Source organism: Melanaphis sacchari, unplaced genomic scaffold, assembly GCF_002803265.2.
Source record: "Melanaphis sacchari strain LSU unplaced genomic scaffold, SCAv2.0 Contig20_pilon_pilon, whole genome shotgun sequence".
Taxonomy (NCBI): domain Eukaryota; kingdom Metazoa; phylum Arthropoda; class Insecta; order Hemiptera; family Aphididae; genus Melanaphis; species Melanaphis sacchari.
In genome coordinates, this window is record NW_020271042.1 from 7,143,164 (window position 1) to 7,157,742 (window position 14,579).

Genomic DNA, 14,579 nt, shown 5'->3' on the forward strand with positions numbered 1-14,579 from the left:
AATTAAAAATCAATACTATGATATTTCATAAAAGTAATAATGTTACAATTAAGGTTGAATTCAAATTCATATAATATTTCAATCACAATACTATACATTTATCGTTTATTTAATTATTTATTTTACTTAAAAAATCATTTAATACATTTAATGAGTTTTTATATTAGTAGGAGTTGGTTTTTATCTAAATTTTAAATCATAATACTTTATACTCATTTCTCGTACTTTCAAACTCGTGTACTTATAAATTAAACGTACAATTCATATATTGGTCATAATGATTTAAAGTACAACAGAGGGAATTTGAAAAATGTTTAAATTGATAGAAACCACTGTCAGTATACATTTCTTATAAATTACTCTACGATGTTCTGGGTCACTAGAAAACAGTGCCAGTTTCCAGTTTCCATACCCTTCGTAAATACAAGGAAAACCCCTCCCGACAAAACCAACGGTTATCTGTGGGTCGTTGTATGTTTCACGGTTCTATTCGCTGGTAGGGCACTTTCTTACTGATCATTCACCACTCGAAGGTTATTTACATATATTCTCCGCTCAATGACACATTCTCTTTTATTATAACCGACTATAGAATACACCTAAACCGCTTATAACTAATTATACCAAAAATAAATCTTCATTAAATTAACATTAGGTACACATGTGTCGACTACAAAAGTAACTTATTATCATTGCGAACAAATAATAACTAAACCACATTATTTCTAATATTATCAGTTTTAATTTTTTAAATTATAATGCAATACTTTAATTCTTAAAAATAATGTTGGTAGGTAGATAAAACTAGTCACCGGAAATAAATTTCAAATCACCTAGTATTCTATAATGGTGCAGTGGTTAAATAATAATCAATGATCATTTCGGTCAAACGTGGACAATATTGTTTAACGATACATAAAAGTAATAGATGACAAATTAATGAAATATCTTATAAAAAAAAAATAAAAAATATTTGTTTTAAATTTCTAAGATATTATTATCATAATAAAGATAATTATAAACTATTTTGTTTGCATAATAGATGATATTTTCTATGTCTATCATTGTTTAAAAATTTAAAATTATAGTATGTTACTGTAGCTGATATTATATAGTATTATTACGAATATACTGATAACCGTATTTTATCGTTTCAGGTGACGATGAGCGTGACGACAACGACAACGACGGCAGACTGCGAGCTGCTGGGTCGGGGACCCGTTCAAGGATCCGCAGACTCGGACAGCCTGGCTACGCTAGTCAGACAGCTGTGCAAGAAGCAGCAACAGCGTGGCCGGTTACCGGGACGCCGTTGCATGGTGTCGTGCAGCCGGGACGCTGGACTGGAGATAGTGCCGTACCAGAGAAAGCGACCGGACGACGAAGGTTTCGAGTCAGACGAAGACTTGGCGTCGCTAGGATCGTACGATGATCCCGCCAAGAGGAAAACTGGAACGTTGGCAACCGTATCGGCGGCGGCGGGCGCGTCGTCGGACAGCGCCAACAGCAGCGGCGTTTCGGAAGACAGCGACGACGCGGACGCCGCTTCGCTGAGAGGCGGACAGGCACCAGTCGTTGCCATCGCGGAGGCTGTTGATGGATCTGGTCGTGAGGCATACGGGCTGACCGACGTGGCGTTCTGCCACACGGATGCGGCCGCATTACCCGGTATCGCAGTGTGGGTGATCAAGACCAGGAGAACGCCGTCCGCAGGTCTGGAGGCCATCGTGGTCCGAAGCCGGGACAACCGGCTGCAGGATGTGTGTCGGGCGTACCAGGAACACAGCAGGCGCTTGAAGTTGGAGCCAAAGCCTTGGGTGGGCCACGCTAACAGCACGGGTGGGTCGCTGTCGTCGCAAAGGCGAAAAATCGGCGTCGGCGGTAGCGTAAGCGGCAACATAGCGCTGACGGCGATGCCTGAAGTGAACAGGTTCAACCTGGTGCAGCGGACCGACACCGACGGGGTGACGCACATCGAAGTCACTGCGGGGCCTGTGGTGGCGGCCAATTCCACCTCCAGGGACTCGTCTCAGTCGAGCATAATAAGCATAAGCACGCCAGAATCACCGAGGCCGACGACCAAAGACCGATCGTATGGAGACGAGGACGACCGAGATCGAGACGACGGGGACGGTGGCATTGATCCGCCCCCGCAGAGGCCTGAAAGGAGGAAATACAAGGTGAAAGCGGACGGCGGCGACGGAAGTAACGAAGACTACAGGCGGCAACAAAAGGTGGTCAGGGGTCAGTTTATTAGGGTCAATGTCAACCATCGTGCCGTGTTGCCACCGGCCAGCCCGGAACCGGAAAGGAAGTCCGGTCAGGAGTCGCCGGCCAAGTCGATCGCCAGCTCGTCCCCAACGTCCGTCGTATCCGACCGGCTGTGGTCGACCGCAGATTACGACAGGTTGGACGGTCGGTACGAACAACACAGACGGTCCAACAACAGTCGCACTCGGAGCAGGAGTACAGGACCTGGTCGCCGGCAACAGCAACCGCTGCAGCTGGCCGCTCTCCAGTCGTCGCATCCTCCACCGGTGGCGTTTAGTCGGTACCCGAACGTCGAACAGCAGCCACCGCCATCGTCGTCGTCGTTCGGCAACCGGTTTTTCGGCAAACTCCGTGAGATAACTTCTGGCAATCAGTCACCGCCGCTTCAGGACCTGCAACCCGTGACTTTCCGGCGACGCAACAGCGTCGGTGAATCTGTCACCGCTAACTTCTATCAATACTTCAGCCATCAACACCACCACCAACACAGCCAATACCAGCAACAGCAGCAACAACACCAGCTCTACCAGCAGCAGCAAAGGCAACAGGCCAAGAACGGCGGACATCTCAAGTCGGTGATCAAAAAGAACAACAACAAGAGCCAAATCTATCAGCATACCTACGACGAACCCAAAAAGGTCACGTTCAGCGCCTACGCCACCGTTCAAGTTGTGGATTAACCGTTGGCATTCTCCTCCCCACATATTCGTTGTACCATATACAAAGTTTACTTGTGTTATTGAACGTCAGTCGTCGTCGTGTTACCAATAGATTTAACCGGTCACGTTGACCGCCTGTCGGGCAATAGGGCGTAGTATATATTATATTACCAAAAAAAAAAAAAAAAATTGCTCAAATTTACTTACCCTATGTTTTTTTTCTGCACCACAAAGATCACAATATTATGTGATCAACATTGGCTTTGGGGCAATTCGATTTATAAAAATGGTAAATAATAAATTCCTATATTTAACATTCTAATGGTTTCAAACTAAACATCGTCTAATTGACAGTTTATTTTACCTTATTTTCTTTTTAATAACGAAAACAATCTTAGAACTGCAACTAGTTCCAAGTCTCGTTATTATTCTCCGTCAAAAATTCAATCATCAAATCAAAATCTAATAAATTGTTATGGTCGCACGTCACATTGGTCATTGTATTAAGAGGTCAAGTTCGTGTCTTCGTCGTCGAAGGCATCTGTAAACTGGGCCCCCGACACGACACTGTATTCATCGTTAAATTACTCTACTTCCTTTTACGTGGGAATTTTTTGATTGTTTCATCGTTTTATCTTCGGCCGGAAGATAGAAAACGGACGGAAACGACATTAAAATACGACGCATGTTTATTTTAATACAGTGGAGTGTGGACCGTAATATTCTTATATAACATACCTACACTGTTGAATATTACGTCATTGTTGTTCTAGTTTTGATAATGTGATCGATCAATTATTATTATTATTCTATTATATATTTTTATCGACAAGCCATTCACGAGTATTACGCCCTCTTACCCGTTACGCGTTCGCGTTTATGTTCTAGTAAAGCTATTCACTATTCAGATTATTGCTCATTAAACGAAATATTAATGTACTTTATATATTATATATATATATTACCTATTTAATATGTCATTGCTGGAGCGTGTATTATTGAATTGTATTTTAAGTTAACTTATATACGCAACGTTTTAATTGTAGACAATTATAACTTAATTTTCTTATTATATCTATCAATAACGTATTTTTTTTCTGTATAACATAGAGAAGACGACACCGCTGCAACCGTAGAAAGGTATTTGCATGTGTTTTTTTGGGACCCATATTGTTTGTATTTTTATTTATAAAATTTAATGTGCGTGTATAGTTATGCCGTGTAATTACAAAATAATATATACATAAACATTATACCAGTCATTAAAATATATATATTATATATATTACATACATTTTTGTCTTTTTTTATTAAATTTTTGGTACAGGTACGACCGACAATCCAACACCAAGTATTATTCCCTTCTTTTTCAAGTTTTTTTTTCCTTATGAGAAGTCATGTGAACCACGTACTGTGATAAACAATGCCGATCTGTCAACAACCGGATTATTACATCAACCAACTTACCGACTTGTATCTTTCTGCTATTAACTGGTTCATATACGATATATTCGTAAACCAAGATTGTAAAAAATAAATGCAGATTTCGTAACTAAATAGTCTGAAAACTTACTATAAATAACACGTATTACGTACTTACTGCTTGATAAATTCATCCAGGAAGTCGTCTTCAGTAAAAACGACGACATACTTCCACTTTCTGTTCTTATAACATATGTTACACTGCGTTATATATTTTGATTTCAAAATTTAAGTTAAATATACTAATTACCAGCAATAATAAATTTATTGTTGATAAAATTATTTCAATCAATCAAATAATTAAATAGGTAACTACAGCATTAGATTACCAGTTACCACAAGACATTGAATTGCCTTGTATAATATTGTTATACGTAAGTAAAAATGCAATTAATATTATAAGTTATGATCTATAAAGCATTTGCCAGTTTAACAGATCAAAAGCTATATATACGTATACATAGTAATAACAAACAATTAATGAACAAAACTCATATTTTTTATTTTTATAAGTTATAACACACGTTAATCCGGTTTAGTTTTTATAGTGTTTATAATTTAGTGGTTTATGATGAAATTTAACATAGTAAGAATTAAATTTGTATGATATAATCAACGTTTTAGTCATTATTTACTAGTGAAAAACAAAAAAAAATCCGTCATCGTATATTATACTTATTACCAACTTATGATTTTTTTTTTTTTGAATCATATATTTTAAGTTATAGATTTTTTATGCTTTGAGCAGATTAATAATTTAAGCCTATACTTAGTCAAAATAACACTTATACGAGTAAAAGATAAATAGAGAATGGTTTTTTTGACAAAAATACATTGCAATACACTACGCAATAAACTAGACGTGTTGACTCCTCCTGCAATAGTAATATTAATATTATTATATTACTATAAACACCAACCAAAATGTATATATATATACATAACTTATATAAATTATATAATATAATACGTCCATCATTAATCATTCTAAATGTGTTCATTGCGGCACTACTTCCTTTTAAGTTCTTTCCGGCGGTTTAAAAATCATACGGCGAGCATAATGTATAGTAGGTATATTCAAGTAGTATTATTGTGACGCTTGTCGCACACAAGAATTTTCAAATATGACGGACGGAAAATATTTTAATTAAAAATCAAAACTATAATACTCGTTGAAAGTATGATATACGAGCACAACACTACGAAAACACCTAATGAGAAACTTACAACGACGCCGCGGTTGCTATACCTTAGTCCAGCGAACGCTTAAATTACTTATTACTTATTATAGGTACAATATCGCGGTTTGTCGGGTGCGGATTAGCGTTGTACATAATGTGTTATTCGGACGACGATTCGTCATGGTCGTATCCACCAGGCGTCCGAATATTAGTGAGCCGTGATTGCAGTACGCCGAACATAAAACAATGAAAGTCGTAATTTCACCGGGAGAAAGGAGTGTACGGAAACCCGCGTGGAGTTTAGTAACAATTCGGGCATCTTCAAAACGCTGATAAACAATCGTAAAACAAAAAATGTGAATAATAGTGCAAACAGATCGAGTATATGGAAAACTATTACGGTTGACGAACGAGTCTTACCTCACGACGATGATATTAATATTCATTTTCATAGGTTTTAAAATATGTATATATTATATATATGTCTTATAAATTGTAATAAATTCATAATCGTTGGCTGTATCTGCTACAGAGTGAATCACCAAGCGTGATCCATCCTATTTTCTCTATTGTACATAGATTTATTCAAATTTTGATGCCCGAAAAACATTTAATAAAACTTAAACACCATATTTTCAAATTTTTGAGATTTTTCTACTGAAGAAACAAAAAAGTTTTAAGAATTTTAAAATATGATTTTTAAGTATGCATAAAAAATTTAAAAATCATATTTTAAAGAACTTAATTATTGAGGTAAATAAAAAGAAGATGAGCATACTTGATGAACTGCCCTGTATATTATAATAAAAATGGACCCTTTTATCTTGCTTATATATGAATGCATTTTTTATCGATTTTATGAACAATGATTACTATCAATCAGAGTACCTATGTTTGTAGCTAAAGACGTAAAAAAAATAAATATTTTATATATTTTTGAAACGGCATTGTGGCCTATACGTGAGAGCTACTGTAATGAAAATGTTAAAAAAAATCTTCTGAGACCTCCGGTTCAAATAACAATAAAAACTCAAGGTAAGTAACAAGTCCCCGTATATAGGGTGAAAAAAATTAAATAATTTCATGAATTATTTTTTTTTTAATTCTTCTTTCATTTCAATTATACTCGGTGAATTATTTTCTTCAGTGATTTTAATGCTGCAGTGTAATTTCCTGGTTTTCAGTATTAAACTGCTGCAGCGTGTATCGAAAATACTCATGTTTTATGCGGTAGCACGTCTGGTAGTATCCACTCATACTATAGATTAGTTTAATAAGGATGCCCACAACCCTCGTTTTGCTAGACGATTTCGTGAACTAAAGTAAATTCATAACGTTCCCCGTATGGTTAGAATTCGCTTTGTGTATTGTATTGCCTAAAGTATATACTATATTATATTGTTATAAAGTACCTATGTATTATGATGATGTATAGGTTATAATGTTAGGTATAGTGAAAAAATGAAAATAAATGAGAATAAATTAGAATGTAGATCGTTTGAAGGATGATAATATTTGGAGAGAGTAGATAAATATCTATGAGGATTGTTCGCGAGTTATTTTTTCAATTCTCGAAAGTATTAAATACTTTTTGTTTTTTTACTCACATATGATTTAATCGTGTAGTCTAAATCGAACGTTTATATAAATGCAATACGAGCCGTCAATCAAACGTTTGAAACACGCACACTACGCGAGTGTTTAATTCAACAATAATATTTTCATAATCAAATCTACTGACAGGAATATTCCTTTGGAATGAATCAATATCGTCGATATTTTTGATACATAGATTTGTTCTAAGCCAAGCAAATTTTACAATCAAACCAAACAAAAATACAAATACAAACCTATACCGACATCAAAAAATAAATAAAAAACATATTGTGTGCAATAAGAATGTGAAAAATTATGAAAATAACAAAATCAAAAACTCAGTAAAATTAAAAAATAACCCTCAAATAGTAATAGAAAAAAGAAATAGTCCTTAACAGATTAAGAATAGGTCACACAAAATTACGCACGGCTTCTTAATGACCAAGAAGAACCACCAATTTGAACTATATGCGGAACACGAACAACAGTGAAACACATATTAACTGAGTGTTTAAAATAGAAAAAGCTCAAAATAAAAAAAAAACAATCTACCCGAACAATAACTATCAGAATTTATAGAACCTGACAAGCAATCAAACATAAAATTAATAAATTTTCAAAAAATGTCTAAATTATATAATTTAATTTAATTTAATTTAACATAATAATATTTAGTAAAAAAAAAAAAAAAATAAATAAAATGTAAAAAATGTAAAATGTAATCTAAACGCTAATAATCTCTGTTATTGAAGCGTTATTTTGTTTAATAAAAAATAAATTGTTCTAGTCCTATTATGTTGTTATTTTATAAGGATGATTTTGTTGCACGTATCGCGTACCTACATAAGAATATAAATATAATATTATACGTCATGGCGTGTTCACTCGATCGTATTCGTGTTGAATATAAGTAAAACCATTTTTATAGTGAATACGTATCGTAATGGTATGGCTACATATTATTATATGCTAAAACCTATTTTATAAAGTTTATATGTATAATTAAACAATGCGTATTTTTCGAATATTTTTTTATTGGGCTAAATGACGTGTGAAACCGTGGCCATCGAGGAAATATATTACTCTTTATAATAATGTTAGTGAACAAGTAGTGATACTGGGCAGAATAATGCATACTATGTTATGTACCTACTCATATTTTTCAATTTCGTAAACATTTATAGTTTTATAATTAATATTTAATAGCGTTTTATATTTTTTCTAAAGTAAAATTAATTGTACATTAACTAAGATGTTCAGATGTTGTACATATATTATGGATTTCCAAAATACTAGTAATAGTGACGATCTTAAGGCTTTAACAATCATCATGGCTAAAAAGTAAAAAATTATTCACTAACGTATATCTATAAAATTTGGTAATTTGGAAATATGATTATCTTTATTAATTTGGAATGTGAAAATGTATAATTTTTCGAATTTTGCTCACTGGATGATCAGAACTTTATTTTCTGTGGTAGATACTTTTTCGGTATCAATTGTTTTGCTTATAGTAGAAGCTCGTGTAATTAATCTAGTAGTATATTATACTCCATTTTTTTAGTTTTTAATGTTTTGTTAGATAAAACATTTACAATTAAATCAGCTCTGCAAGGATACGACGCAGATATTATTCTACAGTTCAAAATTTAAAAAAAATTAATTTTATTAGATATGACTTTTAGAAATATTAATACAATATGATACATAAATATTTTTTTAAATATTTTTTTACTATCACAATGTGATACATAAACTAAAGTAAAATGTTAAGCATATTTATTCAAAAAAAAAATATTTTAAATTTTATTCGTAAGGTTAATAGTTTTACAAAAATTATTGTTGTAAAAAAATTAATTTTTATAAGCTTTACTTTTATATGAACTTCAATTTACCTATGCAATATTACTTATTAATATTAGTTATTATAATAAATATGATAACATAATATTATATTTAAATAATTATATACAACGAACAGTTTTAATAACCATTTCGATAAATACTATCAAAAATAATTATCAGTGTTTCGTCAATGAAACGAACAAATAAACAAATGCTAAAGGAGACAAACATTTTTAAAAAAGGGGGGAGTTATTGCAATTATTGGGTAGAAATAAAAAAAAACCAAGCCCCACAAAGAAAATTTGATTTTCTCGGCAAATAGGTAGATTATAAATAACTAACAGCTGATCAGACAGAAATTAAGCATTCATTTGTGCAAAAATATTTGCGAAATTCAGTTTTTAGCAAAGAGGTGAGCGTAAGTATGTTTTTGGTCATTACTTGTTGCAAGCGAGTACGAGAAAAAAATCAATGGGCGTTTCAAACGACATATTTCACGTAACAAATAGTAATAATAATAATCATCGGACTATTATAATTTGTTTATAATAGCTTTTGGTCTGCCGTGGTGTATACTATATACAGTGTGAAACGCTTAATACAATAATATCCGTCGACGGCTCTATATATTTTGATACTTTAATGAATTCGATTGTAGGTTTTCTATGTACACCACTCTAAACGACCACTATAAAATTATATTTATGTTATGTACAAATATACGATAAAGGCATATAATAATACTGTACGCAATTGGTATATGTGGAATATATTATTATTGCGAGGCCAAAGCTGTTCTATTGTTTTATAATTGGTTCGTTTTAATTCGGTTCCCGTATTTACGTATAATAATAATAATAATATTATTATTATCGTTGTTATTGCGACACCCGCTGTTAATAATATTAAAAAAAAAAAAAAAACAAGACAATGGCATCTGAAAATCGGTGTAGCACTACTGTAGTTTTAATGTAGTATATCTACAACTTGTAGCTATGTGATATATTATGGTAATAAATTGAAATATTATAATCATAAGCCATTATCAATTATCATTATTATTGCACTCAAAGGATAAACATAAGTAATGGCTGTAGCGGGGGTAAGTGGTGGCCAACTTTCCTTATTTTTCACTAATAAAAAACGTGAAAATGTTTTTTTTTATATCATAGGTATATAATATATTTAATATAACCTCTCCCCAAAAATAAATAAAAATATTATATGCATCTCATACTCTTTCAAGTAAAACACAAATAGTATTCACTATATTTGGTATAATAGCATAAAATATATAAGAGGGAAAATATTAATTTCGATACAACACCATAATTATAACAATAAAATACGTATTTATGTCAATTTTATCAACTCTAAATTATTATTCGTGTGCTGAGTGTACGTGTGAATATTGATCGGAAAAACATTGATTTCGTCAAACCACAAAACCGTTTATGGAGCAGTTATTTTCATAGCCTAATAAAATATATTTCTCTGAATATTATATTATACGACTATATCTAATAGAGTCGTTTCGTAGCACTTAAACTAGCGACCGCATAACCGTGTCGTAATTTTATATTAACCCACTGACGGATTCGAGAAAAAAGTTGTTCAACGTAATTTTAAAAATATTGAAAACCAAGTATCTTTAAGTATAAATTACGTATAGAGCCCAATACTTTTGTAAAATACTGTATATTTGTACTGCTTTAAAGGTAAATTAAATTTTAATTCTTATCTACAAATGATTTTAATTTTGTTCTTTTACTCAACAATAACATAGTGTATATCACATACAAATACAGTAAACAAACATTTCACGAAGTAAGGTTGAGACAATACTATTGTCACGATGAATATACCAAAACAAAATATTTCAGAAGTGTCTTGAAATTATTAGATGTGTAAAACTCGTGATATCAATCGAGCTTACAATAATTTCGCCAAATGTTTTCGTCTAAAATAATTACAGACCTCCTGTAGCCTAAATTTGAATTCACGCCTTATAGGAGTAGTATTACAACGAGTATACCTATCTATCATGAAAATGTAATAATATTATACGTATGAGTGAATATTTTTATTTTGCAACACTAAACGTGCCAAGGCGGAAACATGTTTAGAAAAAAAAAAAATTTCGATTTCATTCGAAATTAATTCGCAAATCGTGAAGTTTAATGGACTCTAGATATAGGAGTGTAAGTAAACGATTCGACTGACCGGACGTAGCGTTTGTCGTATCGCGCATAATGATATATTTATAATAGATACTTACTTATATCACTACTTGTGTTATAATAATATTATTATAAATGAATAACGCACACCGTTGGCTGTCACGAAATGCATGCGCCACATAAATGCGTTTAAATCGTTATTATTGTTTTACACGACTGCACGTGTTGATTTCACGCTCGTTTGGAAAAATTGTGTTTTAATTTTTTTTTCCGAAATAATCCGATTGTCTACGATATTATTATTACAATAACGTTACGATTTACGATGATGTCTACGCGAATCTCCTCCTCATAATATACGCACCTACAAACTATTGTTATACATTTTATTATTATTCTGTATATTTGTAGAGTAGATATATGTATATACTTCACACTGAAGGTATATAATAGATATATTTAAAGATACAGAAGGAGGTACATCGGATGTATAGACGTATAGTTGATACCTGTGTTACATCGCGTGTGTACGCGTATAATGCATATTATATATTTTTAAATGTGTAATACAACGATCTCGATAACTCGAATTTCATTCGACCAATGTGTTTTTGAGTTATACAACACTTATATAACTACAAAGGACAAAAATAAAAAAATCGAGTTACCAAGATTTTCGAGTTATTGAAACTATTGTATTTGTATCCCAAAAGATTGTAAGTAATACCTACCTATCGGCTATCGTATTATTACACAATAAGACAGGTTGCAGGTCTCCAACATAAAATAATCAAATAAATGTTTCATATTTTTTCTGTGTATTTATTTATTTTTTTAAAATAATTTACGGTATAACCGTTTATTTTATTATGATCTACAATCAGTACAACGGTCTACATTGAAAGAACCTTAAAATAGTTTAATATTCAGTGTAAGATATGAGTATTTATAATATTGCAACAACTATGTACGCGTGACGCGAGTTGGAAAGTCAACCGGACGCTGCAACGTAATGTTAAACATAAAATTTAACTACGTTATAAAATAGTTAAATTTATGGCTAAAAAACCATACCCATAATACGTGATGATACAGTTTAGATAAAAAGTTTAAAATATTTATATATATCGATAAAAAAAAAAAAAAAATGGCGTAATTTAGATACTGATCCGAACGATAAATTTATATTTATTTTATATTGGGGGTTTTTTTTACGTATCTGTCATTACTTCTATTAAAAAAACTCAAAATATGCTTAGATTTTTAAATTAAATGATGGTTTCTGATGTAATTAAATCTAGATGGTCCTTTAAGAAAGAGGATAGGTTTTTAATTTTTAATTCAATTTTTTGTCTTTTTAAAGTATTTTTGTTTTATATGTGATGCAATTATTGTTTTTGAATAAAAAATTCTTTAAATTAAAAAAAAAACAATATTTTTTAAGGATAAAAGTTTTGATTTAAGCTTTTTGTTAACATGTATATTATTATTTAGGTAATAGGTAATTTTTTTTTTAGTTTTTTAACATTTTTAAAATATGTGCTAAAAATACTACGAACCTATTCTCATACTTTTTATGGTATGTCAATATAATGGCATATAACATATAATACGTTATAGTTATTATATCATGTAAAATCATAATGCATTAACTATTTTTAATGTAAAGATTGTTATTTGTTTTTGAAAAAAATTAGTTCAACTTACTGTACTGCAAATAGAAAAATAAGTTATTAATTCATAAGCATTAAAATATATAGTAATTAAAATTCTTAGAAATATAGGTTGACAAACAGTCATTGCTTAGAATCGTTTTACGTATGCAATACGATTTATTAATTAATTATAATTGAATACACATTTAAGACTTTCATTACAGTGACCTACTCAATAACGAGATACACTTGAAACTTACCGTACATCGAGAAACTTCCTATTTATTTTTTTCAATTAAATACGTTTTACACAATAATAATACATGAAATTATATTTTAAGTCAAATACTAAAGTGGTACACTAGCATAAAAAAAGTCCTTCAACGATAAACATTTAAAATATTTTATCTTTTTGAATAATAAAATATTTCAAAAAAATTGCTTACTGTGTGGAGAGTATTGGTTATCAATAATTATTATTATAAAATATATTAATTAAATGGTATATAATATTATTTTTGTTTTAATTTACTTTAATATAGCTAATGGAAATCGAGAGAAACCAAACAGGTTTACGACTAAAATGTCAATATTTGAACTTTATCAATTCTGAATGCTTTCCAGATAATATTATAACTTAAAATATTTTATCTAGATTGACTGATAAAATGACATATACTTTAAATTTATATTTTCCCTTTCAATGTCTACATTTTAAAATATTCATCTATGCAGTTTTTCATAGAAATATATTATAATTATATTTAGATACTGTAATAGTTACATAATGACCAATAAAGCGGTAATCAATAACCAGTGATTGGAAAACAAAATTTAGTTATTTATTCGATAAAAATGGGTCAGTTGTTCAAATGTAATTCATTAAAATTTCAAATTGTATAATGAAAGAAAACATTAAACAAAATTGGATAGCCTAACTCTAACAGTAACATCAAAAGACAGAGACATCATAGTTACTATACTAATGATTTTTTTTTTTATTCAGCAATAATAATAACGTCGTAGTATGACTACTAAAGTCAGACGTTGTGTTACCATAGTTTTTTAAATAATATGTAGTTTAAAAAATGTTATAATAATTATTGTTTGTAGGTACTAATTCCCTCACACAATTGCCAAAAATATTGTATGACGATTTATTATCAGAACATTGGTATAATAGCTATGCACACTAGTGAGCACAACAGTCAAAATAATAGTATGTTTACAATATTTAAAAATTATTGTTTTTATATCATAGTTTCAAAACGTCAACTGATATTGACATGTCATAACTCTTTACTGTTAAACACACTCATACATTCGCGCTGTGTCTTGTTTTATTTTTTTACGAATCGAAAATCTATGTTCACCGTTTGGTCATGTTGTAAAATCATTTTTGTGTAAGTAGCTGGTGCAATTTTAGGGTATTTTTTTTTTTAATAACTCAATGTACGAATGATCAAAAGCGCCTCGCTGAAGGTGATCTTTTAAGAACAATTGCTAAAAACAAGGCGACAGTGTACAAGACTACAAGAACAACCGTGATGGCACATAGAAATGAATGACAATAATTGTATTATTAATCGGTACGCTGAAATAAATATAGGCACAAATGTACAATATGTCAAACGAAAAAATTATTGGGATTTTAGACGTGCGTGGGCAGACGTTTTTCCGACATGCAGCGTATACGTATAAAATATAGTA

The 14,579-nt window shown here is 31.3% G+C and overlaps 1 protein-coding gene across 3 annotated transcripts in view; it reads left to right on the top strand.

Annotated features, from left to right (window-relative positions):
• Positions 1–4,160, top strand: part of LOC112593645 — a 31,643-nt gene extending 27,483 nt beyond the window's left edge. For all 3 annotated transcript variants that reach the window (XM_025338146.1, XM_025338149.1, XM_025338147.1), the window contains one exon: positions 1,158–4,160. In XM_025338146.1, the coding sequence (XP_025193931.1) occupies positions 1,164–2,951 (1,788 nt within the window). In that variant the 5' untranslated portion in view covers positions 1,158–1,163 and the 3' untranslated portion in view covers positions 2,952–4,160. The remainder of the gene's footprint in view (positions 1–1,157) is intronic.
• The last annotated feature ends 10,419 nt before the right edge of the window (positions 4,161–14,579 follow it).